The sequence below is a fragment of the Zosterops lateralis genome (genome assembly GCF_965231275.1).
Source record: "Zosterops lateralis genome assembly, chromosome: 3".
Lineage (NCBI taxonomy): Eukaryota > Metazoa > Chordata > Aves > Passeriformes > Zosteropidae > Zosterops > Zosterops lateralis.
Genome location: NC_139764.1, coordinates 49153096 through 49180734, shown reverse-complemented (window position 1 = coordinate 49180734; position 27639 = coordinate 49153096). Strand labels below are relative to the sequence as shown.

The 27639-nt window shown below is 39.4% G+C and overlaps 1 protein-coding gene across 4 annotated transcripts; it reads right to left on the bottom strand.

Moving 5' to 3' along the window:
• Positions 1 to 140: 140 nt before the first annotated feature.
• LOC310906843 (uncharacterized protein) lies at positions 141 to 25931 on the bottom strand. Of its 4 annotated transcripts, none has more exons than XM_083856418.1 (14): positions 25024 to 25931; positions 21822 to 21941; positions 20704 to 20823; positions 19503 to 19622; positions 15007 to 15129; positions 13892 to 13974; positions 12558 to 12683; positions 11686 to 11731; positions 10419 to 10552; positions 6054 to 6182; positions 4332 to 4446; positions 3336 to 3470; positions 2000 to 2125; positions 141 to 1129 (listed from the first exon to the last, which is right to left on the bottom strand). In XM_083856418.1, exons 1-14 carry the CDS (start codon positions 25247 to 25249, stop codon positions 1008 to 1010), a joined length of 1725 nt encoding a protein of 574 aa, XP_083712544.1. In that variant the 5' UTR covers positions 25250 to 25931; the 3' UTR covers positions 141 to 1007. The 4 variants fall into 4 exon arrangements, with proteins under 4 accessions (XP_083712544.1, XP_083712546.1, XP_083712545.1 ...); XM_083856420.1 differs by having other exon boundaries at positions 3336 to 3467; XM_083856419.1 differs by having other exon boundaries at positions 10419 to 10549.
• Between the last annotated feature and the right edge of the window lie 1708 nt (positions 25932 to 27639).

Below are 27639 nucleotides of genomic sequence, written 5' to 3'. Positions count from 1 at the left end.
GAAGAAGAAAGGGGGGATGTTTGAAGTTACATTGTGTGTCTTCCCAAGTAACCATTACACATGAGAGAATCCAGCTTTCCTGGAGATGGCTGAACATCTGCCTGCCCATGGGAAGTATAAAAGTAAGAAAATGAATTGAATTTAAACACATGACTACCTTTTTTATTGTTCATTAACTCTATTTAAAATGAAGTATCAATATCAAAACATAAAAATTCCTAATTTTGCCAAATATTTTCACTCTTCCCTTGTTGCAAGTAGCTTTGGAAATAATTTAACATTTGCAGAACACAGTTCTGTACTTAAGCACATCTCACCCAAATAATTTGTGGTTTCTGCTGTGTTCTGTACTTACTCTGTGCAACATTTCCTTGCCTTAACATGCCTTTGCTCCTCTGCTGGAGAGCAGTGAGTGCCTATAGTGTGGACAAGGATCAACTCTAAGGCTTCACCCATTCTTGTTTCTTACACATTTCTTGCACTTTCTGAATTGTCTCTCAGCAGTTAGTTTCTGTAGTAACCTGTTTGCAGTTTTCTACCTTTATGATATGGGTTGATTCAATTATGTTCTGAAGTCCTTGGAGTCTGCTCTGAAATACAGGGACATGGAACAGAAACAGAATAAAGATGAATGCAGAGTTACCTGCATACTTGAGAGATGCCTCATCAGGGGAATCAGCCTGTTGGATGAATAAAACTTCATTAATACAGTGCTGATTCTTCTGAAGGGGAGGTGAGGAAACCAAAAACAAACCATGGAAGGTTAACCAAGCATAGTGGGTGTTTTTCAACATGTTGCCACGTCCTCAAGCACACTCAAATAGCCAGCCAAAAGGTCCAAGGAATTGTGTTTTGATCTGCTCCAATTCTTGTTATTGGGACATATCTCTTGTATGACCAAACTGCAAGTAGCAGGAAAATTACAGGAACCAATGAAAAGAATTGTTTCCTCTGAAAGTTCAGGCCCTTGGATCTGGTAAGTTCTCATAAGCCATTTGGCTTAAATATTAACTGTCTTCATGGCACATAGCTGCCCTTAGGAGCTCTTGAGTTTCTTCTGTTTGTTGACGGACTTGCTCAAGGAGTCTGGCCATTTGGCTATTTCTGAATGCTGAAGAAAAGCGTGGATCTGAAAAGGAATAGTAGTGTTAGGCAACTTGCTGTTTTTCCCTGTGTTCTAATGTAGATGCATAGAAAACTTATTTTTCAGGTAAGATACAGTTGGTTGGTGGTTCTTATTACAGGTAAGGCAGAAAAATACCACACAAAGCAGATGCAAATTCAGTTTTCATCTCTAAAACCATTCAAGATAGCTGCTAAATTCTCCTGATCCAGATGTATAAATCTCAGTTGCCAAATTCAGCTTTGTGCAGCAGCTGCCTATCTAGATATAGCAGGGTTTGGCTCTGGCTCCACATATGTAAAGATATGTGCTAGATACAGTTATTACCACATTATAACTCTCATAAATACTCGGCTTTTATCCAAAGATAAGACTAGCCAAACACAGAAAAAATACTAAGGAATGGACTTTTAAGTATGAAAATGTGAGACTTCCCAGCATTAATATCAGCTAATCATGCAATTTCCTTTTTCGCTTGCTTTGTCAAAACAAACTAAAATTACACTTGAAAAACTATTAGGTTTTATCTGGTGCCCAAAAATTCTTGTATTGGATAAAAGCATCTGTTTCTGAAGTCCTGTTTCCCTGCTGTTCAGAAAGCTTTTAGTTTTAAAGCAAGCAAACAAAATCCTACTGCGTTTATCAGGAGATACTCTTAAAGAGATGCTTCAAAACAGGTGAGGTAACAGCTACCCTTGAGATTATTCTGTTTGCTTAAGTGAGCAGAGCTAGTCCCAGGAGAAGTTTGCACTGCCAGTGGTTGGACTCAACGATCTTAGGGTTTTTTTCCAACTGTAATGATTCTGTGATCTCTGTTACTAAGCAGTGCCTGTTTACTGCTGATGGGTGCAGGCAGCCTTGACAGGAAGGACCTACCTGCTCGTAGTCTGCAGAGTGTGGAGATGCCCAGCTGCTGAAAACGGACCTCTTGGTGGGTAAGAAAATTCTTGAGGTACGCTTGAATCTCTCCAATGTGATGCTTCCACAAAAGCATCATTTTTTCTGCATCAATGGGAGAACCACTGGAGATCAATACAAGCCTTTAAACACCTTGAAAACTGATGTAACAACATTTACAAAATCAATAATGACTCATCCTCTTTCAGCTAAAGCCAATATTACTGCAAAGACTGGCAAGAGACGTCCCTGTACTACAGTTTCTGATAATACTGCTGATACTTCAGGTAAATAAAAGGATGAGTGGGGTGCTGTGCTGGGAATCCGATCCCTGTACAAGGGAGCCAGCTGGTTCACTGACTGGTTGGCCTGGTAGGTGAAGCTTTCCATGAGATGATTATCCTGTTGGATTCTGTTCACTACTTGAGTGAGAGTCTCCTCTGTTGCAAATCCTTGATGGTAGAAATGGAACAGATTTGCATTTTCCCTTTCTGGGGACTCACTACATATTTCAGTTTTTCTTATGTCTAATATCCAAAATCTAACCATACCTTTCTAGAGAATGTGGCAAGTATCATCTGAACATCCTTTTCTTGCAAGTCTTAAAGGCTGTCAGCTGCATGGGACAAGTATATTAAGCATAAAGCTGTTTTCTACAGGTAAAAATAATCCCCTTTTAGTCTCTTTCAATAAAACTTAAAAACATTTGGCTACATTCTTAAAAGCCACTTTATTTCAATTCTCCTGCTAATTTAGTCTAGAATTATATCAGCAGGATTTGGTTCAGTAAGTTTTTCTCTTGCTGGTCGGGAAGTGGATTTTGGAACACAACCTCTGCTGTCTGTGGGGAATGTCATCACATTTTACATATTGAGAAATAAGGTCAAACAGAAAGATGTAACCTTGTCTGAAGTGACCCTTGCCTGAAACACGTTCTCATCTCTCCCATGGTGAAGAGTATCTTAATGGTCTCCCACCTTCCCACAGAAGTTATTTGCAAGGACCTCAGAATTGGCTGTGGACCAGCCCTGCAGAATGGCAGTTCTTGAAGAAGGCAACAAACATGTGAATCAGATCTTTATCTGTGGTCCACTTTCATCCCTGGACTTTATCATGCACGCAAGGACTGTTTTATTTCAAGGGTGACTATAGGCACTTCTACTCTAAAAAATTTGTAGAGACTAAATGGGGGGTGGGGGATGACAGAGGAATATTTAAGCTTGTTCAGTGCCTGACAGTCCTTTGGGAAAAGGCTAATTTCATTCCAGACAGCCATAAGTCTCTTTCAAAGCACAGTTAATCCTGTGTGAGTTACCATGACCCATCATGTGCTGGATGATGGAGGCAGCATGAAAGGATGGCTCAGGATGTTCCAGTTGGCCAGCCAGTCTCACCAAGCGCTTTGTCAAAAGTTCATCCATCCACTGGACCATGTGCAACATGGCTCCTTCTGGAAGGCAAAAAGGTAAGAGAGTTGTCTCTAAATAGGCACTCCAGTGTCAAATAAATGAAGGTGAGGGTTCTGCCAGAAACTGCTGAAATAGTGAATCCTTCATGCACATAACTGGAGAACTTGGTTAATAAGTACGTTCAGGTTGTAAAAAAGGGTCATGTTCTGAGGTTATACTGTCAGTAAGGTGAGGGCATGGATTTGGTCATATATTGTTGGCTTTTTGTTCTGCGAAAAGGAATCACTTTATGTACAAGATCTACTCTTGGCCTATTGGGCTCAGTCTGTCCAGCAGCTACTGCACTCTGCTTGCAAAATTAAATGTGACGTGTGGCCAGCTGCATGGCCATTATACCAGATACAAGAGATGACTTGTTTGACAGACAATATCCAATGCTGGGACATGTTGAGAAAATTTACACTTGTCCTTTCTGCTATTAAGAATGCTGTACCTTTCATGAGGGCCAATTTAGTATCTCTGATAAAATCTATGCGCAAAAAAATTCAAGAAAAAGACCTACTTCATATTTTAGTCTTTTTTTTTTTTTATCAATTTCTGCAATGATGAAATTATTTCAGCCTGAGAAACTGGGAAATGTTACAAATAGAAGTGGACAGGGCGTGTACAGCAGTAAAGTTCAGCACAAAAAAAAATTAGAGTAAAAGAATTTTAAGCAGTTGAACAAAAGTGCAGACAATGGAGCCCATGCATCCTGCCAGTGAATTGGATTTTGTTCTTAAAACTTAAAATTAAACAATGAATTTAAAGGGAAAGACTTGGACTGTGTATCCAGCAGTGCTCCATCTACTATTAGAATTAATAAAGGACATTCAGCCATTCATGGAGGGTTGCTGCCATACCTTGCTTTGCTAGCTCAGCAAGGCAGGATGTCACATAATGAAGGGAGTCTTCCTGAGTGTCGGTCAAAAGCAGGGTCTGGAGGAGACCTTCGACACAGCAGCTCTCAGTGATTCCCTGCCACAAGAGAGAGGCTCATGTTTAGCACTTCCACTATGATTTAGTGATGTCTGGGGGCTTCAGAAGTACTCCTATAGTACTGAGGGCTAAACCATCAATAATGGAAATGTCTCCTCCCAGACCTACTGCAACCAGGTAAAAACAATGGATTTTTCAGAGATCACCTGTACTGAGATCTGTATTTTATAGACTGAGTTGAAAACAGATAGGAGTCTTAGCCTGTGCTGACCTGGATTAAAAACAAAAAATGAGACCAAGAAATGAGTTCTGAATGAGTCACCTGGAGGTGACTGGTGAAGTTGAATCATGAAGTCATCAGCTCTCTGGGAGGCCCTAACAATGGAAGCTCTTTATGGCTCCCTAAGTGAGCTCAGGTGTCTATCCAAAAGGGATACTCATTTTTTTGATACTCATTTTATGCTGCAGTTTTTTAGCTTGCTGTTTAGAGGTTCAAGGTGGATTTGAGACTGCTGCTTTTCAAGCTCCCACACTCCATTTGCGTCCTGCTGGCATAAAAACAGCAGTGTTTTTTTTCCTCTTGTGCCAAGGACTCTTATGTGTTTTAGGGAGCATTCCTTAGAACTGACCCTGGAAACCTGGCACTCCCATTCATGTCTGTGTATTCACTTAATGTCTCAGTGAGAGCTTGATACTCTCTATATTACACAGCTTTCTGAAGGTGAAGCAGCTCCCAGCTGATAACAGAATAAAGACACAGAATTTAAGTATTTCAAAAAAAAGACCATGTTTGTCAAACTTTGAATGGATGGTCCATTTTTATTCCTACTGTGATCCTTGAGTTTAAGGGAATCTAGTTTCCTGCAAAGCTTGATGACAGAGCTATTAGAAATTGATATAATTCTTATCTTACTGAAAAAACCCGTACTTTTCCTTCTGGCTGGTTTAAATCTCTGGAACTACTAGTAATTGGATCGTAAACAAAGAGGATAAAAAAAGAACTGACTGTTGGAAAGTGTGTACTAGGAAGTGGGATAAAGCAGAAGTGAGGATTTGATGGGGTTTTTTCCTCCATATTGTGGTGGTACTGTTTGATCAAGGTACTCTAAAAGGCAAGGAGAAAGGAAGTGCATCCATGGATATGGATTTCGAAGCAAAGTCAGCAAGAGAGATCTTTCTAGCATTTTGGCATAGCTGGTATCTTGCAAAATAGGCAAAATGTACATCAATAGCTGGGGTTCTATTTCACAACAAGTAGTAGCTGAAGTATGAGAGCCAGAAAATAAAGATTCAGTTCCTAACAGATCTCAGATTTTCCTGAATGATTCCTTTAATCAGTATGAAATGTCCTTGCTAGAAGAACTTTTTATACCTATGATGCAGTTAAATTAGGTAACCTCATCACTCATAGCAAAAACTAGATATTTCTTATTTTAATTAGCTTTTTTGTATTGTATTGGGAAAATATGAATAAAATTACCTTTCATTATGGTCCTTTTATTCATACTTGCAATTTTGTGTAAAATATATAGCAAATTGGCATATATTTAATTACCCACAGAATTATTTTTTTTTAATGCCAATTTGACATAAACACAATGGCAACCTCACAGAGTATAGTTCAGTGACAAGCATTGTGTACCTACCTGTGTGTTTTTGGAAAGGCTGAGGTTTTTGATGATGCAAGCAGTATGTCCAACAATCACAGGGTCTGTTTTATGTGCTGCCAGTAAAGTCCCCAGGCTCTGCAGTAGCTCAGCACATGCCAGAGTGTCCTGAGAAGAGCAACCAGTATCTCAGTTACATCCAACACAGACAACACAACACAACTTTGCAGTGACCTATGGAGAGGTCGAACTTAGCTCTGCAAAAAGAGCATTAGTTTGCTTATTTAAACCAAGGATGTGGCTGGGTCCAGTGGTCCAGTGCTGCTTCTCTCAGGTATGGTCTGGTTGGCACTGACTATTGAGCACTTGCTATGGAAGGCTGGAGTCTTCAAGGTCATGTAGTTTATTGTTGTTTCCATCAAATGCCTCACCAGGGTCACTGCTGGTCAGGGGAAGGGTGTGTGATCCTGACTGGAGGAAGAGGTGGTCAGGGTTGGTGTAGGCAAAAGTGAAGTAGCAGCAGCAGTGCACCCTTGAGTACTTCAGCAATTTACCTGGCTACAACAATGGGTTGTATGTTTAGATCAGTTTGTAATCAGGCACCTCTTTAGTAAACATGTCCTGAACAACCTCATCTTTACACACATTTCTCTGCTGTCTGATGAGATTTTAGAGGTACTTTGCTGGGTATCTCTCTCTGAATGTAGTCTTTCTCTAATTACCATTGATATTAATTGAATCACAGAATGGCTTGGGTTGGAAGGGACCTTAAAGATCATCTAGTTCCAAACCCCCTGCCATGTGCAGGAACACCTTCCACTAGGCCAGATTGCTCAGAGCCCCATGCAAAGTGGCCTTAAACACCTCCAGGGATGGGGCATCCACAAATTCTCTGGGCAACCTGTTCCAGTGCCTCACTGCCCTCACAGTAGGAATTTTTTTCCTAACATGAAATCTAAACCTACTTTCTTTCAGTTTGAAGCCATTACTCTTGTCCTGTAGTATCAGATCGGAGTCTGGATTAATGCATAGGTAGTTACCTCAATAACAATATGGATTAAGGGGGCACTGCTGTGTGTAAGAGAAACCTGACTTCAACAGAGTTTGTGTTAGGTCTACAGTTAAAAGCAAAAGATTTCCTCTTGGGAGTGTCTTTTCTTTCAGTCTCCTTCCCTTAAGAATTTAGGAGGGTTTTATGCAGTTCTTCTGTTTGTTCACAATGAATTTTATTTTTTGTACTACCTGGAAACCGAGATGCATTAGCAAGGGAGTTCAATAAAAAACAAATCATTGGTCCTATACACAGCTGCAAAAAATCACATAATTCTGAAATCTGTGAAATATCAGGATCATTAAAGCAGTGTTGAAAGGCAGATGTCTTTAAAAGTTGGTATAACTTTAATCTTTCTTTTGCTTAGGTTAAATTGCAAAAGTGTATCTTATTTTCTTTTAATACCAGCTGACATCTTCATTTAGCTCACTTTAAGCACTGTCACAACCAGCAATCCTAAAATAAAATAGGAAAATAAGTGGAAAGAGCAGTTCTATGCCTAAACACAAGGCATTTAAAGAATCCTAAATACAGACATGACAGTAAATTTTCCTTAGTCTTATTTTTCCTTCTCTTTAAAGGAAGAAACATATAGCTTTATATAATCCAGTTAAATTACCACTGATGACTGTTTTCTATGCTTTTGGGCAGAATGTCCTCTTTTCTATGTAATCCAATCAACTACGATACTCGTTTTTGATTTGCTACAGCCTGAGAGGTGGAAAATTTCTATGGATTATAAAGGAACTTTCTAATATATAATGACTTCCCTGCCAAGATCTTTTGTTAATTTAGGACCTACATTAGCAAGTGACCGTGCTTGAATTTTGCTGAACTTCTCTTTTTGGCTGGAATATGGCTGAGATCCAAATTTTGTTTTTGTTTTTTGGCTCAATCCTGCACAGTGCACAAGAAAACTGTGAGTAAAAATAGATTAAGTGATTCAGATGGGTATTGATCTAACTTCTCCCAAGACTAGAATATTAAAAAAAAAAAAAAGGGCAAGGAAAAACATTCCAGCAGTAAGTGTGCTTACAGTTGTAATGCTGCACTCATACTCCTTACACAGGGATTTCTTGACAAGGTAAATATTATCCTATTTACCAGTTAGCAAGATGGTAAGGCAAAGTTATTTTCTACCTGGAGTGGAGAGTTAGCGGTACCATCTGGAATAGACAGACCCTGACTTCCAGGTCTTTTGCTCAAAAAATTTGACTTAAAAGACTGTTTTCTCACAAACCCTGATTCTTTAGTTGTTTCAGGGTTGGGCTGTCCTTGGGAAAAGTGAATACAATTCCTTCTGCAACAGGGAAGTTTTCCAGCCCTTGCTGGGAATCCCTGTCAACAGCTGACCAGGGGATTGCAAAAAGGGGGCTGAAGCATGGCAAGGAGCTCCTGTGAAGCATTCCTGGGAGTTTGGTTCATGGTAACGAAAGGGCAGACAGATTCTGCCCCATTGTATCCTGGGCAGTATTTGTAATAATTCAAGCATCACTTGACTTGGTTGTAAAGGTTAGCTTTGTTCAGTGGTTTGTTTTCCAACAGTTGTTCCCATGGAGAAGTCCCTTTTTCAGTCATGGAGAATTCAGCCTGAGTCAGAGAAAGAAACATTGAAAAGACTTGAAAAACAGGCCAGAAAAGGCATGGAGATGGGGAGGCAGGATATGAATACGAAGAGGTCAGCCTCTTCTCAGAGTGCCCAGGGCTCGCTTGCACAAAGCAGCAACATTCAGTAGTCAGGGACAGCTGTGTTTGCTCACTAAAACAAATTTAGAGATGTAGATACTTCTCACTGGAGAATGAAATGAGATGCTTTGCTTTCCAGCCTCCTGCTACTGACCCTTTTTCCCTCATGAAGGATGGGCTGTTTCATCACTGGTGTACCAAGGCTAAGTCCCCAGTGTCTTTGTTCCCACTGATGCTGACCATGTCTCTTTCTGGCCAGAGGTTTGAAATACTGGTAAAGACAACTTTCAGGACCAGAGAGAAAAGGATTTGTGAGTACTCTTCACTGGGAGAACAAAAAATGTCTACAATGTTTGGAGACAAGTAAAGCAAAACTGAGTGAGAACCATGTTCCAGCATAATGTCTAATACTGAATAACGTATTTACTGTACAAATGGCCTTTGACTAAATGCATTTCAGTTGTAAGCTTGTTGAGAGCAAATTGTGTTTTGATTGTATGAGGCAGTTTGACAAGCAATGAGGATGTTCGATGCCCATGCAGCCACTGTGCCTTGAATAGCTCTGTGTTCTAGTTACTGAACTGTAACACACCAAGCTTTCCAAACCCAGGGTAAATTTCTAATCAGGCAGAGTATATTTCAGGCACAAGAAGCACCTAAGGCCACCTGAAGCTATTCAGATCCTGTCACTACTGCCTGAAGAAATGTGGCAGGAAAGGTTCTCACATATTTTTGCTCTATGAACCCAACCTCTGACTACCTTCAAATGCTGTTGTTAGCTTAAAACACTTACCAAAAACTTTTCACATCTATGTTCTTAAGGTTGTCCTTAATTACAGTAAAGAAAAGTTTCTTTAAAAACAAGAGTAATCTGTCAGTATTCACCATAATTTAATTGTAGTCAGACTTCTTCATGTATTTGCTAGTGTTGCACTATTAATCGTGGTGTTTACCCTGAATGTAAACAAAAGGATCATTCCATAATTGAGGATATGAGGATACACAGTCCTAGTGAAAGTCCTAATGTATTAACTAAAGATAGACAGGATTTCAAATTCTGTTAGTTCCCCTTTTTGTTTTGATCCTAATTCAAAATATGTTAATATTTTACAAATGCACTTATGAATAAAGCTGTCCATGTAGGGAAGTAATGGATATTTGCCCTTTGTTCTGCACTTATGCACTTTAAATGTGTGCTCTAAATTACTTTCTCTGCTTTTCAGTGTGTGGGGAAGCTCTGTAGCCAAGAAATAATTTCCTTGGTTGCCCTCATGGTGGCAGTCTCTCATGGTGCTGTGTATGTCCTCCCCTCTCCATATAGGTGTCTGGGGATTGAGGGGACTAGAGGGAGTTGCAAGGAGTGCAAGGCAGTATCCACATATCCAACCACTCTGACAGCCATCTCCCTCTCTACTCTCTCACTGGTCTCTTCTTTGGATCCCACTCAGCACAACAGATGGCTCCTCAGGCAGCGACAGCGCAGATGCAGTAAACAAAGCCTTGTTATTTTGGGTAGGATAGGGAAGAGTTGGGAAGTCTCCCAGAGTCTCTTGGTCATTCTCAAAATGCATTTCATAGGCAGTTTTGCCATAACAGTGCTACCCCAAGTGGTGGCCAGAGCCAGAACTACTCTTTCCCCTCTGTTTTTGTGAAATGACCTCCCATACCTGATTGGGTGGGTGCTGGGAGAGTATCCAGAGCAGAGCAATGGAGGCACGACGCACGTCCTCGCTGCCAGAGGCCAGGAGAGAGCACAGCTTGGGCAGGACGTTCTCAGCAACCATCTCGGCCTGGATGTCTGCTGGTGTGGGAAAACAAAGGAGGTCAGGGGGGTTCACAGCACTGCAGGCAGTAATTCAGGCTCTGCCTCAAACAGTTGACTGTTGCCTCAGTGATCAAATTAGAGGGGACCTCTCCATGTCTGTGGGATGGGGCAATGCTAGATGTTCATTTATAAAAATAAACCTTAATTTATTCTGCCTCCTTTTGCTGAGGGATTAATACAACCTTGATGGCAGAATGTAGGTTTGGGCACCCTCAGTCTGTGTCTGAACCTCAAAAAAAAAAAGAGTGAGGGGAATTTTCTGAGTCCTTCACTGGCATAAGGCCAGGTAAGAAGGTAGCATCTTCTGCTGCTCAAACAGAAAGACCTTCCAAGCACCACTTATCTCACAGAGTTATGGTTAGCCAGGAGAGAGCCCAGCCATCCCACTGAGTTGTTATACCCCACTTGCCCCTGCAACCTCAGTGAGTGCACTAAAAAGCAATGCCAGAGCAGCCAGCAGATGGAGAGGCAGACCTAAAAGGTCAAGCAGACCACGTGTTTCGAACAGCACTTCCTTCACTCTCAGCTCCTCTATATTTGTGATTGCTTGAAAATGAGCATCTCTACCTTTTCTAGATGAATAACTCTACCCTGGAGTCTGGGACTTTAGCATTGAATGTGCAGTCCTCTGCCACCATCTCCTGAATATGTCATAGAAATAAATCTTAGACATTTACTAGGAAAGGGTTTTTTAAGAGGATGACAAAATCATGGGAGAAAATTACATTTAATGATAGACAGAATCATGCCTTGGAGAAGACAGGTCCCCACTCAATAAGCAATTTCAGGAGACATTCTGTCCTAATTGGGTTTAATGCTTAGGAAACACAGAAAGGAGGAAAGCTTAGCAACTCACTAAGGCTCTGTGTATAAGAACACCTCTGCTGCCTTTCTCACTTTGTCCAGATACTCCCCTTGCTACCTGGGAGCTCTATGACAGATTTAGTTAGGATCTGCACTGCACCTTCCTCTTCTCTTAACATCCAGTTAAAATTTAGAAAATGTCTCTTTGCTTTTAATAGGAAAGGTTCCCAGCCCACTGTGCTCACTCTGTAAGGCAGAGAGAGAAAGAAATAGTGTGGTTTCTTTATCTCCAAGACATTGCTTACCACTGGTAGCCAAATTTCTTAGGCAAACACATGCCTGGCTTGAAACCTGCTTGTGCCAAAAAGGAAAAAAATATTTCAAAATGAGAGATAAGAGGAGAAAAAGCAGTTTCAGTAATGCATGTTCATACCTATTGCACATAAAATAAACATGACAACACTAGGAAGCTATTGCATTATCTTCAAGTATAAATTTTGGCACATCTTTTTTTTCAAGGTTTTGATGACTTTTTTTTTTCAGCCTTCTAGTATCAGTCATCCTATTGTTGATGAAGTATGGGGTTCAGATGTTGGCTTTATTTTAGAATGTCTGATACATTATAGGAAAATGAAGGGAAAGAAATTGTCCCATTTGCTTTGCTTTTTTTTCATCTCCCTTCTACACAGAATTTCAAGTTCCACCCTGAACTGTGGTTTCTTGAAGTTTTTTTGATGTGGCTTTCAACAAAGCAAAATTTTCAAGATGTTATTCCTCGAAGCCATACATTAAAAGTTCTGGATACCAAAAAGAAAAAAAAAAAAGTAGCACAACAGATGTGTCAGACAACTTCTGTCACAGACACAATGATCAAAGACAGAGCCTGGACAGGGCACTTCTCGCATGATGTTTCAAGTTAATAGCATACAGGCTATCCTAGTCTAAAGCAAGTGTCCAGGGGTGTAGAACAACTTTAATAACTTCCCTTTGCTTTCTTTATACATTGACCTCGTAGATCCCATGTATTTTCTATTATAGGTGTGTTTTCTCATGGGAAAGATGCATAGGTACCTGTACGGTAGATGAATAGAATTATGTGAAGCTGAAACTGGAAGCCCGTGTGTATAGCTCTACTCAGATGCTAAATCTTTTCACAAAGAGAAAGCTACAGCTTTACCTTGTCTACAGAAGAGGATAGGAGAGAGATCAGTGTCCGTAGCAGGAATCTGTCACTGTGTCTCAGCAAGGCTTTGTGGTGCTGAACATTGGCTGCCACGTTGCTCAGGGCAGCACAGCTGTAATACTGCAAAGAACCAAGCAAAAATGTAGAGAGAGAGGTCAGAGTGGTGACACATTGAAGAGAATACAAATAAATTGGAGAAATGTTCAGATTTAAACCCGATGAAAATAAAATGCTTTTTCACCTAAAGGGTGTTTATGGGGTTGACACAACATGCTGTAGCTGCTGCAACAATCCTGCTAGGGCGTGCTGTACACTCATTAGAACCTTGGTTGTTTGGGAATGTGCTCTGCTGCTGGAATGACATTGCTGCTGGCATCTAAGTTAGGTCATCTGCATCTACTGTATTATATGTTTACATTGATTTACTCAAGCTGGGTGTAGCTATTGCCCTAGCATGCCACAAGAACCAAAGGATCTAACCATTAACACTAGGGAGGATTATGCATATAAAAGCATCTATTACTAGGGAGGTATAATTAGAAGAAACAGGTTGAGCTACAGAGATGGAAATTTAAGAAGAATCTCAGAGAAATCTAAAAATGCTGAAAAAGTTTGCAGAAAGCAATTCCAGAGGGTCCATCCCTTCAGACACTTAAAAAAACATCTGAGAAGAGAGATCATTAAAGTGATGGAGCAAACAATTCTGTGCTGCTCAAAGGACTGAATGAACAAACTAGCAGAGTGTAAGGCTTACAACTCTGATTCATAGTTTATTTATCAGCATACTTGTGCACTAAGACGAGCTCTCTGCTGAGTGTGCAGAATCACAAAGAAGTGTCTGTGATAGGCATAAAATAGCATGCTTAACAGATATTTACCAAAACAAGAAAAAGTTCTTTGTAAGTTATGTCTTCTAGGAATACTTCGTAACATTGCTTAGAGTGCAAGATCAAAGTTACGATGTAAAAAAACCCCTCCAAACAAAACAAAACATCCCAAAATCCAGAGGAAGAGAGCTATCTGCATCTTGTCTGATGATGTGAAAGACACAAGAAGGCAGCCACATAACAACCCTGTGCATGCATTAATGTGTGCTGGCAGAAAAAGTTTTTCATCATAAACTTTCTCCTGTGGAGTTAGACAAATTGAGTCTTTTAATACACATTAACTGATTGAGCTGAGTTTCACCAAGATGCTCTCCCATGTTTCTCCCCTGCACGAGAGAAACCGTTCCTCCTCTCCCCCTTTTCATTTCTGCGTATTGTGGTTTGTGCTCTCCTTACAGTCACAGTGTTACTGTTTTAAAACCTGACCTATTTCAGTCATACCTGGACTTCTGAGTCAGGAGATTCCAGCAGCAAGGCAAGAAGTGGTAGGGCTCCTTCCTTGCATAGGACTTGTTGGATTTTCTCTGCCATTAAAAAGAAAAAGTAAAAGTGTCTTCCTCCTTCCCTCCCTCTCATCTGGAGGCACCATTCAAAAGGGATGTGCACAGTTCTTGGGTTCTAAAGAGTGCTGATGTTGTCCAAATATATGCCAGTCAGTGTGATTGGAGAGTATGTAATTTAGAGCTTGTGCAATGCAGCAGTATGCAGATATTTCAGCAAAAAGACTAGCAGGCTGTCTGATTAAGCTTTTGATGATTTTATGCTAAAAACTGCTCTGAAAATCTGAATTGCTGGAGAAGATGAAAAGCCTCAGGTATGATCTTCACTATGACTTCTGTGGTTTAAAAACAAATTATTTTAAATATTTTCAATAATACCAGAAATGTAATAGCCAACTGCATAAGTTCTTGCTAACCGTTTCCTTCCACAACACAGAGTTCAGAGATGTTACTCATTACTTTATTGTTTCGGTCTGTGGAATAATGGTATCATCTTGGTGGGTGAAATTTAATGCTGGTTTGTTTCAGAGTTAATTATGGTAGTCTACTATAATTGCAAAGGAACAAGTACTGCTTTTGATAAAGCAGTTGGCAGGTATTCCAGGTGCCTTTAATGTCTGACTCGTGATAGTTATGCTTAGCATATTCCAGCACTGAGTTAGTCAAAACAAGCAAAAAGCTCCTAAAGCTTGACTTCGTTGGATAAGCTCCTGAGATTGCTTTGAAGTACACCAAATGTCCTGCTAATTTTTTAGGCCAAATTATTTCTTTAACAAATGGCTATTTTTTTTTCTATTTCTTTGACTGATTGTTTAAATATTTGTACACTAGCCCCTTAGATTTGAAAATCAAGCTTTTCTCTTTTGCTACTAGGCAAAAAAGAGCCTGTGTCAGCTAAACTTAAATCACCAACCTCTGGTACCAACATGAATGCTATATGCAGAGGAAATAACTTGTTGCTCAGACATGCTTTTATACTTGCCTTAACCTTTAGTATTATTTTTCTATCAGTGAGGTTTTTTTGGCAATTTAGGTAAACCGATAGTCCAAAAGTACCTGATTGTGTGAGGTTCAGAATAGCGCCAACCGCATTTTGTTGGACTCTGGGATCATTGGACTTGGCAAGAGACAGTAGGGGTGTAACTCCTCTAGCAGCACCAATAGCCTCTTGGTTGGACTCTGGAGAAAAGAATCAGAGAAAGAAAGAAATACTTACTGCCATCTTACTGTGAGCCACAAGCAGGACAACTAGCAGGACTAGTCCTTTGGTGTTCCCTTCTCTGATTTCTCTGCATGCTCAAAGGAAACTGTTCAAGATTCTGAGAACGTAACAGGGAGGAAACCAACTCAGGACTTCTGGATCACAGCTGTTCAATGCTTTTGGTTTGTGACTAGGATAATTTAAACAGGTTAACAAAGTGTTGTACTGGCTTCATACCCTTGGTATGTCTGATCAACCTATTCACAGTGTGATAACCAAAAACTACATCATTAACTGCAGGTAAGGTTTAATTAATTTAGTAGGGTATATTCATGGCTAATTTCTCTCTTGGAATGTCCCTGTGTCACTCACTTGACAGCTATGAACAGTGCAGAGGTTTCTAAAAACAGAATTTGATTGAAACATTGGAATTTGGAAAGATGACACTTCTCTGAAGTGGTGGTGATTCCTTGCATGGCAATGTATTAAGTTGTATATTGTATTCAACATCCTGGAGTACAAGGAGCTCAAAAAAGATCTGCAGAATCCCTTAAGTCTCTTGAATGAAAAAAAGAAAAACTATAATACTTAATTCTGTACAATTAACAATATTTATACACAGTTTAAACAATGGCCAGTCTGTGGATGTTTGCGGAGGGAAACATGAAGCTGACAGAGAAAAAAAAAAAAAGGAATTTGAATGAGATCAAGTCTTCTGGTGCTAAGAAACTTAGAGAGTCATGAGAACAAATCTGTTAGTTTTATACCTAGAGCCAATCTAGTGGGGAATTGACATACACAGATTAGCCAGGATATTTATTCAAGTATAGTTCAGATAGTATCAGTTTAATATTCCAGGGCAAGTAATTTTCTGTCTTCCCTGTGAATATTTACTGAAATAAATAACTTCTATTCTGAAAAAAAATTTGAGAAAAATAATCATTCTGGGAAGAGTGATCTATTTAAAAATAGCTTTTCCATGTGGGAAGCTATTATTCTGGTGAGATATTCTGGTCCCTTTCATAGACAAGCCCTTCTCTAATCTAACCTATCTACATACCGTTCTTTTGTTTCCCTCAGTAGAAGCAGAAAGTCTTTTGTATGGCCCTAACTGGTATGATGCAAACTACTCAGCTAAATAAAAATTTTAAAGAAGAGGTAAAAAGGTTTAGAAAGAATTTTAGTATTGCTGCTTCCCTTATTCTTGCACACAATACACTCCATGAATGTTCGTGAATGTGGAAAAGAACCTTACATTTGAGAAAAGGGATTACGAACATTTGGACAAAACTTGGGCAAATTCTTTCTTCTATCAGATGTTGTGCCTGAACACTTGTTTTGCCAGCTCATGATGACAGATTGGATGGGGAAATCTATCTCACCAAGACATGTAACTGTATTTCCATGTCTGTAAGGGATGTGGCAGGTTAGATCATGTTTCTCTTCTGGACCACCTGTTTATCTTAAAAAATGCAGTCCATCCACTGATACCACTGCAACCACTGATGCCCCTTGGAATGCTTTTAGAAGGAAGCCTTATGTTCAGGATGCTACTCTAAAGTAGGGAAATCAACATCTACTCAAGCTGTGTTTGAATAACTCACTAATTTATAAATTCTGTCTTTCCACTCTCTGACATTTGTGTGCTACATTCCCATCAGAACAACTTTGAATGTGCTTTACACTCAGTGCATCCTCCTCGTTTTAGCTTAAAGCAGATGTTCACGCCCCGCCCCCCAAACCCCCAAAGATGTGAACATTCAGTTCTGTTCTGAAGTACTCTGAGTTCTTATCCCAGAACTGATTACTTTCACTCAATGATTGAAAAACTGCAGATAATTGCAACTATGCATGTGTCCTTTTGCTGTGTGAACAAATGCTGTTGTTGCTGTTGTTGGAACAAACTTACCTTCATATATTTTTCATCTGAATGGGTTAGTTTGCTCTTCTTATTTTCAGCTCCCTATTGCAGTAGGGAAACAACCCAGTTTACACATGACCTGCAGTAACACTGCTAAACAGTTTCACTCTGTACCTAATCTTGCATGCTTATTGCAACAGAATTAAGACCACTCTTAGATGCAGAATTTTAGTCACCTTAATGCCATCTAAGGATCTTCCTAATTTGGTTGTGCTTCCATATTTATCTTTTTTTGCATAAATGGCCTTCTTGAAGGATGTGACTGAACAGGATACTTTTCTCATGCAGATACTTAAAAATATCAGAGTCTGAGAGTTAAAATTAAAATAAACCCTGGAGAATTGCCTCTTGCTTTAGTGTCATTGCTGTGGTATCTAAATATAGTCTGAAAAACAAATAAATGGATTCAGCCCATTTAAATCCTAGTTAAACTGGGACAGAGATCCTCAACATTGATCAAATTCCAGGCACTAACCCAGCCTATGCAGGACTGCCTTTGTTCAGATTTGAAAGCTCCTTGAGCTCTTCATTTTGAGTACTTACTTGTGCTCAGAAGGACATTGGAGCTTAAGGGAGTGTGCAAAGGCATTAGAAGACCACAGGAAATGAAGGTAGCCTGGATCTGGAGTAGCTGAGGGTTCCCTATATTTCAGGTTAGACATGTAGAAGGGGAAGAGTGTCTTCAGGACTAAGTAACATCCTTAGGTGCCCAAACATATCACTTTTTATGAGGACTGTTTATAACAGATGAAGAGACATCTCTCTGTAAATCTTCAGGAGTTTGACTTCACTGACCCTACACAAAGAAAGTCCTTCTAGTGCCAAGTACCTAAAAGTTTAGTGATGCTGTGCCTAATTAAGACATTTATATGAGGCAATTTGCATTCTACACAAAGTAATGCGGTATGTAGAATTCTTAACCTAACAATAATATACAATGCTTAAAAATAAGCTTCTAAGGGAAAAGTGTTTAAAAACCTGAAAATAAAACAAAACGGTGAGATAAAATGTAAATCAGCACTTTCATGTGGTTGGATCCTGCTTATCCACTCCTCCTTTGCAATATAAACACTTAAATGAGAAATCAGCATTTTCTTCATGCTTCCCTCAGCCTTCTGGGACATCAGACTGCAACTTCCCATGCTGGAGAAGGAAGCTGACAGAATAAATGCTACAGGAAGAGAAATAAATGTTATTCGTGGCTTTTCTACAGACTCGTACACAATTTGTACTGGAGAATTACGAGTTTGCACAAGTTAGAGTAGACAGACTAACATGATAACCTTTCTTTTGGTATCTGTGGCTGAACTTACCTGTTTGGATAGCAGGAAAATATTAGTATCATTATATGAAATAAGCATAGTCAAGCAGAAGTTGGTGACAAATGCAAGTAGTACATGATGGATGATGAACTGACTGAAAGCAAACTGGCAGCAAGTTTTGCTGAATGGGAATGACCACCTGGGAAGAGGCTACAAATGGAATTCCATGAGGGCTAGTCTGTATTGGCTTTGAATTAAAACAAAGATCAGAATGTAGAACTGTCAATGCAGTGGAGGACCAGAATATTTTACAAGTAACAGACAAGTTAGAAAACTGAAGCAATGGGAACAGAATGAAGCCTGGACAAAACGCAGGGAAATGTTGAAAACATTTACAGTGGATCCTTGACTACTTGGTGTCTGCTGGAAACAGCAGCAGAGGAGGAGCACAACTAAATGATTAAGTCAGCTGTAGGATGACAACATCACCATGGCACAATCACCAAACCTGCAAATGTTACCTTGAGATGTACCACAAAATATATTTCCCTATGTGCCACAATAAAAGACACATAGGGAGGTGAGACCCCAGCTGAAATACTGCACATTTCTGGTGACTTCTCTTTCAGGAGAAGTGAATCCAAAATGGAATTCCTGCAGCATTTATCTATATCCTGGCACTGTAACAATGCCTGAGTCCTGTGCTATCACAATACGGCACATGCAAATACTACGTTCCATTCCTGGAACATATCATTTACACCCGGAAGGACTCTAAAGATCAATGGAGAATCCCACTTACAACAGGAGTCTTAAGAGACCTTGGCTTTCTCAATCTAGTAAAATGAAGGAACCTCATCAGCATAGACATCACAGAGACAGAACTCCTGAAGCAAAAGCCAATGTAGTCATTAATTAAGATAAGCTGGTCATGAATACATTTGGGATGAAAATCAGAAAAAGGTTTGTAATCATAGGAGCACAAAGGTCAGAAACACTGAGAAAAATAACTGGAATGTCAGGAGGTTGTATTTATGATGTGGGAATACCAAAACTTGCTGCGTCTTATGATTCTTAAACCAACTGCAAATAGGTTGTTTCATCTTAAAATATGATGGAAGAGTTGAATGAAACCACAGCCAAGGATAAAGGCAAAGAGAACACTCACCTGAAACAGCCAAAGTCATGATGCAGGCACAGGAATTACACTGGACAGCGGGATCCTCTGATTCAAGCAGATCCAGAACTGGCTCAAGTAAACCCATTTGGACAACTAATTCTTTGTCAACTATTCAAAAATTCAAGAAAAAATGGACAAATACAAATGTAAACAGTGATTTTGTGGAAAGAATACATCATCCATTGACTGCTTTGGAGATGTACATTATGATTATACAAAATAGACCTAAGATGGAAACAGTCTGAAAGCCACTCACAGTCCCTAGCTGGGTTTGCTTAATCCCCCTTCAAACGCATGATAAAGTGTAACAGATGTCTGGAGGTTTTAGGCCAGAAGGTCCCACATCAGGTTAATTTTGGCAAGAGCAACTGCAGCTTTCCAATAGGTTCACAATTTACTCAGCAACTCCCCCACCCTTTCTTTTTCCTCTGAGGTCTACCTTTAAATATTATTTTTTTCTTTGTAAATAGGGACATGATATAATTTACAGCAAAATCCTTAAAAAAGAAAGCAAGGAAAAAGGCCAGCTTCGCTGAAGACTGACCCTGTCTTCTGTTATTACAGGACTGCAGGATGGAATACTTGTTGTGGCCAAGGTGCCCAGGAATACAATAGTAGGTGCAACAAGGACTCTGTTGATGAGGTGTGGCACGTTCATGACCTATCAACATAAACTTTATTGGGAAGTTTTTCTTCTGCATCTCCCAGATTCTATCTCAAATCTGTTTTCCCCTTTAGTTACAGAAGCAAGTGAATTATACTAAACATTTAAACTTTTTTTCTCTGAAAGCAATTTAAGACTAAGGCCTTGTTCATAAATAACCAGAAAACAAGCACTGTCCGATGCATAGAGTTTATTTCTATGAGCTGTATCTGTTGTTTGAAAGGAAAAATGTCTGTAGATCCAAGAAAGAGAATAGAATTCCCACACCAGTCTGAGAATAATTTATCAGCCTTTGCACACAGATCCAAGAACTCTTGCCATATTATATATTCTAGCTGGAAGAATCTGATATATCTTGGTGCCACCAGAAGCTACATATCTTGCAGTCAGAATCAGACTCACACTTGTCCTATTAGAAACACAAAAAAAGGAATCTAGATTTGTTTAGAAGTGCCCTCCTTCTGTCTGAGTCTGGCTGAAGTGATACTAATTCATCTAAAGACAGATGTGTCATTAATTACTCACTATTTCCTTCCAGCAAAAAGTTGACAAGGGACAAGGAAGACATCTGCTGCACCTCCAGGTCAGCAGAACGTAGTAAGGCATAGAAGGGTTCCAGATGCTCCATGGGCAGGGGGATGTTCACTGCAAGAATGAGAGGAAATATTTATGAGTCTCAATGTTCACCACGGTCACATATTTCCCTTGATGGACTTAAGCCTCAGGTGCTCCCATAGACAGGCTGAGTACTATTCACTTCTATTAAAATTCCACTGCTGCTAGCAAACAGGGCAGGTTTTCTGAAGAGGTTTTGAATGATCAAGTACTTCAAAAACATCATGGGAAGGGAAACAATGTGACTTGTAACCAAACAAGTCATTCTGCCTCACAGCAGGTCCTTGCATTGTGGCTACCTGCACTTTTTATCCAGTAAAATATACATGGGATAAAGCTATCATAGAAGTGACAGAATGTTCTCTTTGAAGTAAAATTAAAATAAACAAATAGATAAATAAATTGCAACCTGTTTATTGCTAGTATTTTAACCTTTTTGTAGAATTCAAACCCTTAGTGGTATTTTATTTGGGATACCTAGGCTCACTCCTAACCATTAACAAACTACCTGAAGAGCCAAGTGCTCCCACAGAATATTTGGAACAAAGAAGAATGTTTCTCTCATAAATTTTCACTGCAATCTGGGTTCTAGAGCTTTGTCCTCTGTTGTATATAATATAAAATATTAACTGGTCACCATGTCCATTTCATTTCACCATATTTTGGCTGTGTTGCTTTCAGGAGATTCAATATACACCAACTCTAAATACTTTGGGTTCTGCTGAGTTTCACACAGGTATAACAATTTCATATATAACAGTCTTTCATAATCATAAGAGATATCTCCTTATACCAAAATCCAAAACTGACTCTGCCTATGTGGCAATGACAGCTTTCCATCTTCCTTGGCAAACAACAGCATGAAAGCAAAAAAACAAACAAACAAAAAAAAAAAACAACCCCAAAAAAACAAAAACAAACAAACAAAAAAAACTTGCTTAGTGAATCAAAAGGAGTTTCACAGTTTGAAATAATATTTTTGTTTATAATTACATGAAAATTTTTTAATCCTTACTGAGATAACTTACTGTGCTGACTGATATGCAAGTAATAGAGGGCAGCTGACTGCTGTAAACCTGGGTTTTCTGAAAAGGATAAGGTTCTCAAGGCTTCCAGAGGGTCCTTTCCAAGTGGAGACATTTCAAAATCTAAAGACGTAAAATGACAGCACAGGCTCAATTACATCTGAAAAGGGTTAGTTTACAAAAAGAAATTAAAATTTACAGCCCATCAAACATATAAGGATTTTTGTACTGCCACAACTTCATAAAGCCCATTTATCTTTATTCATGTTTCCACGAGCAGAAGCAATAGATGAACTGGGAATAACTTGTCCTTGGCAAGGCCTCTTGTAAAGCTCATAAAGCTAGTGATTGGAAACAAGATAAATTATAACCTTTGAACAGTTTTATGTTATCTAATATAAACGCAGGTGTTCTTGTTCTCCACAATAATCTTTATCTTTTTCTGAATCTTTGTTAAAATACTGAACACAGTATTCTTAGTTAAGTAAGAGTATATATTTCTAATTTATTTTGTATTTCTATATATATTTCTAAGTATAGAAAGAGTATCTATTTCTAATTTACCACATCTGAAGTTGACTGTGTTTCTGTCTTGGGTATTGAAATACAGGATTTAAAGGAATAGCAACATGGACTGCAAATGGGCTTGCCTCAGGCTCAAATTTCTATCATGAGTCTACCTGTTCTCAAGTATGATAGCTCCCCTATGAATAAACCAGATGTTCAGCAACAGTCATCATGCAATAGCAGTCATGCATGACTTTGGTAAGTCACTGTACAATATAATATGTGGAATGGAGCAACAGAGAGGAAAATGAAAGGGACATTGAACCAATGAACAGAGTTAAAAAAGCAATGTATGATCAATTGACTGGCGGAGCACACAATTATAAGATATATTTTCAGGCAATAGATTAAAGCTGTGCATTAATGATTGAAATATCTCTATGAAAAATATCTAGCTACTTTACCTCCCATGGGATCAAGAAATGTTAGGGATGTGAGGGCCATGAGCTTTCTTGCCTCAGTGCAAAACACAGCCAATATCTCAAGCCATTAGAAGCTGCTGACATGTCAAGACTAGCTAACTCCTACCCTCAGGATTAGGTAAGTGAGCTTCACAGAACTGCTTCATAGAAAGATCAAATTTTTAATAATTAGTAATACACACAAAGGGAAGGACTTGCCTGTGTGTGCAGGTTTTAGAGGAAAAACCCAAAAATCTCTTCATGTGGTTTAATTCTGTTGTTTTCACTATCTGAACCTGAATCTATCTGATTCTTTCACATATCTGTGGTTTTGTTTGGGAGAGTGATAAAGTTGAAACCACTCAAAATCTTCACTTGCTTAAAATATCAAAATTTGCTGCCCAGGCTAACAGATGAGTGTGATGATCAACCATGAAGTCTCTCCCTGCACCCAGACTGTGTAAACACTGTCTTTTTGCTTATTATATTTTGTTCAAAACTGAGGCTTGCTCCCTCTTGGAATAAAATACGCAGGTGAGTGTTAAAGTAAGAGGGATGTGTCTTGGTTCTCTTTGTGAGGCTTCCCTACCTCCATTTCTCTAGGCAGTGAGGTTTGGCCACTCAGAAAATTATCTTTGGTTTGCTTCCTGGGTGCTGCATGTCTCCTGTCGTGCATAGTGGGACCTCCCTGAAAACCCTCATTGTTATCTGTGTACTGCTGTCAGAGAAGCTCTAGGCTTCCTGCTGCTGTACCCCAACTCCCACAGATCTAAGACAGATCAGACTTTTGAAGACTGATCTTAGAGAGGAAAGGATCTCTCAAGAAAACACACAGTCTTTTTAGGGAGCACCAGTGGCTGCTACAAGGGGCCATTCTGGCCTCCCCTTCATCACATCTCATGCATCAGCTGTGCAGGGATATTGCCCAGACAGTCTCCAATAGAGTCAGGAGCATGCAAGCCTTTGGAAGAAAGAGTTCAGCCCTGGAAGATCTTCACTGTATAACAAGCTGAAAGATCTGTCCCTATTCTGGATATGAATGTCAGGATTTAAAACAATGCTAGGGGTGCAACAATCAGTGAACCTTATTGCAGCACAGCACCCACCACATTCACTGGATAATGACACCAGCTAATACCAGCTGAGGCTAATTCACACATGTTCCCAACAACCAGAGTCACAGCAATTATTCCAAAGGTTGTTCCATGACAGATCATTTCAAACAGCATTAATTGTGCCACATCAAAGAAAAATGTCTCTCCTGGTTTCCCTCACAAGACTGTTTCATGTTGCCAAAAAGGCAAGTAAAGAAATACTAGTTCCACACTCTTCACATAAATGATAGTAGGAACTAATGCAATTTTATGTAGAAGTTTTAGCCCAAAGCTGCTAAATATAAAGTAGTATACCCAATTAATTGTGAGACAAGGCAAAACCAAACAAGCAATGACCCCTTATCTTGAGATAAGGACTGTCTTTAGATTAATACACTCATCCAAGTTGATTGCAGAAGTGAAACAAAAAAACAAGTTTTCCTATTGGTATTGTATCCTAGGTCAGGACAAAGAGGACATCTCAAACAGAAAACAGGGGAATTAGGCAGATAACATGTAAAGCAAAGGAGATAGATAAAGAGTTATGGATCTACTTTGATTCAAGCGTAATCCCGTGAATGTGATTAAGCCTGATGTCTAAAATGTTTGCACAAAAGCACAGTTGCTTGGAATCCTGAGAGCTCAACAATGCTTTTCCCAGGGTGATTTTGATCTTCTCCATGCATAGCCCAGACATTCCTAGCGTAAGTCCTAGTGTTCAGCCAACACAGAGGTGCACAGCTGTGCACACCACACTGTGATCAGTTCAGTTCACAGCTCAACATTCAAGTAGCCGCCAGTCTTAGCAAAGCCCCTGTCCAGCTTTATCAGTTCCTTTCGATTGACTTCAAAAAAGTAACTTTAATTTCTAGAAGGACTCACTTTTATGAAACACATTTACCCGGGTTATGTAATAACAGCAGTGGCAGACCAAGAGCTTGATTGACCATTTCTACCTGTTGCACCACTTGAGCCCTTGGTGTCCTGACACAAAGAAAATGCTCTGTAGCTCTGGCCTTTCTTCATCATCACCAAGCTGCTCAATGCCATGCCAGAGCATATCAGCTATCAATCTGCTTTCAACCCACAAAATGAATCCCCTTGCTCTTTCACACTCCTTTAGAAAAAGACAGGTCCTCTTACCTCTTTCAATATGCTGCAGAAATTCCTGTGCTGTCACTCTCTCATGAGGCTGTAGGATGGGCTTGTACAGCTGTCTGTTTTTAGAGCTGTTTTGCTTTAAGCAGGAGCATTTGCTTATCAGAGTTAAGCATTCCTTGATGCCTTGCACCAAGTCAGAGGACATCCTCTGAACAAAGCCTATGAAGTCCCGCAGGAGCTGCATGCATCGTCCACACAGCTGACCCATTCTTGTTCCAACAGCAACACAAAGCAAGAAGAAAAGGAAGGAGATGAAACAAAAGTTTCTTCTCAATTTGTCTGCTCTTTGCACTAGCTTGCCTCCTCACTGTTCCGTCTTATAGATATTAACGCCACACCATGTGCAGATGCTGTAAGGCAGACAGACTTCTGTGTCCAAAAACCTACATTTCACAAGGCTGGTTTCTGCATATCTCCTAGAGTTCATAAATTATTATTCAAAATGTGTGCACTGGAGACACACCTTCCTTTTGCTTGAAGGAAAATAAGATAACAACCTAAACATATTTCATGGAGAGCAAATGGAGTTTAGGTCATGGAGCATCTACCAAAGCCTCTGTGCGGCTAGAAAAACTCTGGGATAATGGGAAATGCAACCTATTTTTGTAAAGCAGCTTTCCACATGAAAGGTAGGCACCACCTTGTCTGCATTTGTACAAGCTGCAGCTACCAATTGGAGAGAGGAAGATTAAAAAAAAAAAAAAAAAAAACAGAGCAAGTGAACAGGTTTTTCCAGTTTTTGCTGAAGCACAAATCAGAACAAAGGAGCTGTTGGACAAACAACTCATAACTCATAACCTGAGAGTTTGCAAATCAGCAAGAATAGAAAACTGAGAAGGAAAAAAAAAAAAAAAAAAAGAGAGTGGCCAAACGAATTTAGCACTGTTTTCTTCCTGTCAAGCCAGTCCTGCTGAGTGGGCTGGGTGATTTAGCAAAGAGAGGATGCAAAAATTATCTGTGGTTTTTGTGCAGAAAGAGGTAGTAAAAGGAAAATGTTCAGTTCCCCTTTTGCTTAATTCACCACTCTGGTGCATGTGCCCATCCTTGGCTGAAGAGTTTTACAAATGACCCTGCTTTAATTCTTGTAGCATGAGGTGATATTTGTAATACTGAGGATTCCAGTAAAAACTGGTTTGATTCGTGGTCATCTTAATTAGGGATCCTGTAGGTATGGGTCTGCTGAAAGTTAATCACTTTTATTAACTTATTCATAGATTTGGTGGATTCATTCTAACTATTGCCTTTGATACATTTATTGGTAAGTTTTGGCCTCTGTCCTTTAATAAATCTTTATTTTCTAAATAAATCGTGTTTGAAAATCAACCCTTTGTTCTGGACCCTTTTCCAAATAATCATGAACAGACTCACCCAAATCCCTCTGGTCTGTCCAACAACTGCTGTTTTTCCTCTTGATGTAATTTTCCTAATCACAAATACGACTTGCCATAAATAAGCCTACTTACTCTGGTAAACCAAAAGATATGACACTTCTAATACATAATGAAATTCATTACAAAGAATTGGGACTTTGATTTTTCTGGCTACTTCCTTGACCAGCTCTGCAAACCCATTGAGTTCTGATCTCTGTCTGGCTTCTTAATGTTATCAAAAACAGGGCTAGTATGTCTATTTTCTCACCATGTTTTCTAGATTCTTTCAGTAGGGATGTTCTAAAGAACAGGGAACCCATGTGATTGCCAGGTCCTACTTCTGCCACCACTTGCCCTTCACCTTTGCTCATCATCTTCCATCCTTAAGCGTTCATCCTAAACGCCTGTTAACCAGCACGCACTCCTTCTGTCTCTTGCTCTGTTCTATCTAATAAACTGTAATGTTTAATTGTGAGGTTCTTTAAAGGTAACTTGAACTGTACTGCACTGAGACGAGAAAACAACAGGATGGTTTCAATGAAACATTTGCTAGTAATGACTGTATTTCTGTAATGCTCTTACTAAACATTTCAAAATGTACTGCCTACACTAAAACAGCTTTCCAATGAATCTGTAAAGAAGATACTCCCCAAATGGTTTATAAACAAGTTTCAAAGGTGCCAAGCTCTTGCAACTCTGTTTTAGATAAGTGGGAGTTAAAGAAGTGCATAACACATGAAAATTAGGCTATAATTTGCCTGAAGCCATAAAAGTCAGGTGTCCTGAAACATAGTTTGATGACTCAGTCAGGCAATTGTTCTTTGATTTGAAACAACTACTTGAAAGCAAGTGTAGAAGGCTGGTTTGTGGATCTTCAAATACACTCTGAAATCACAACAGCTGTTATAAAGGTAAAGGTTGAAACTGTAAATCAAATATCTTTGATTGGTTTCATGACCTTGATAAGTTTCCTTATTAATTGAATAAAAGGTCAGCTCAAGTTTGCAGAAGAGGAACAAATAGTAGTACTGTAATAATGTTAGACTATTTTTGCTTTTATTCTTGTACAGAACATGCTTCAAATACTAAATGTCCCACACTCAACATCTCGACTTTTGTCTCCGAAAGGAAAAAAAAAAAAATCTGATCCTTTGTACAGTGTTAAAAAAGCCTCTCCAAACCATTTCCATTCAGTTTATGAGCAGGAGAGACTTCCAAGCAGTAACCT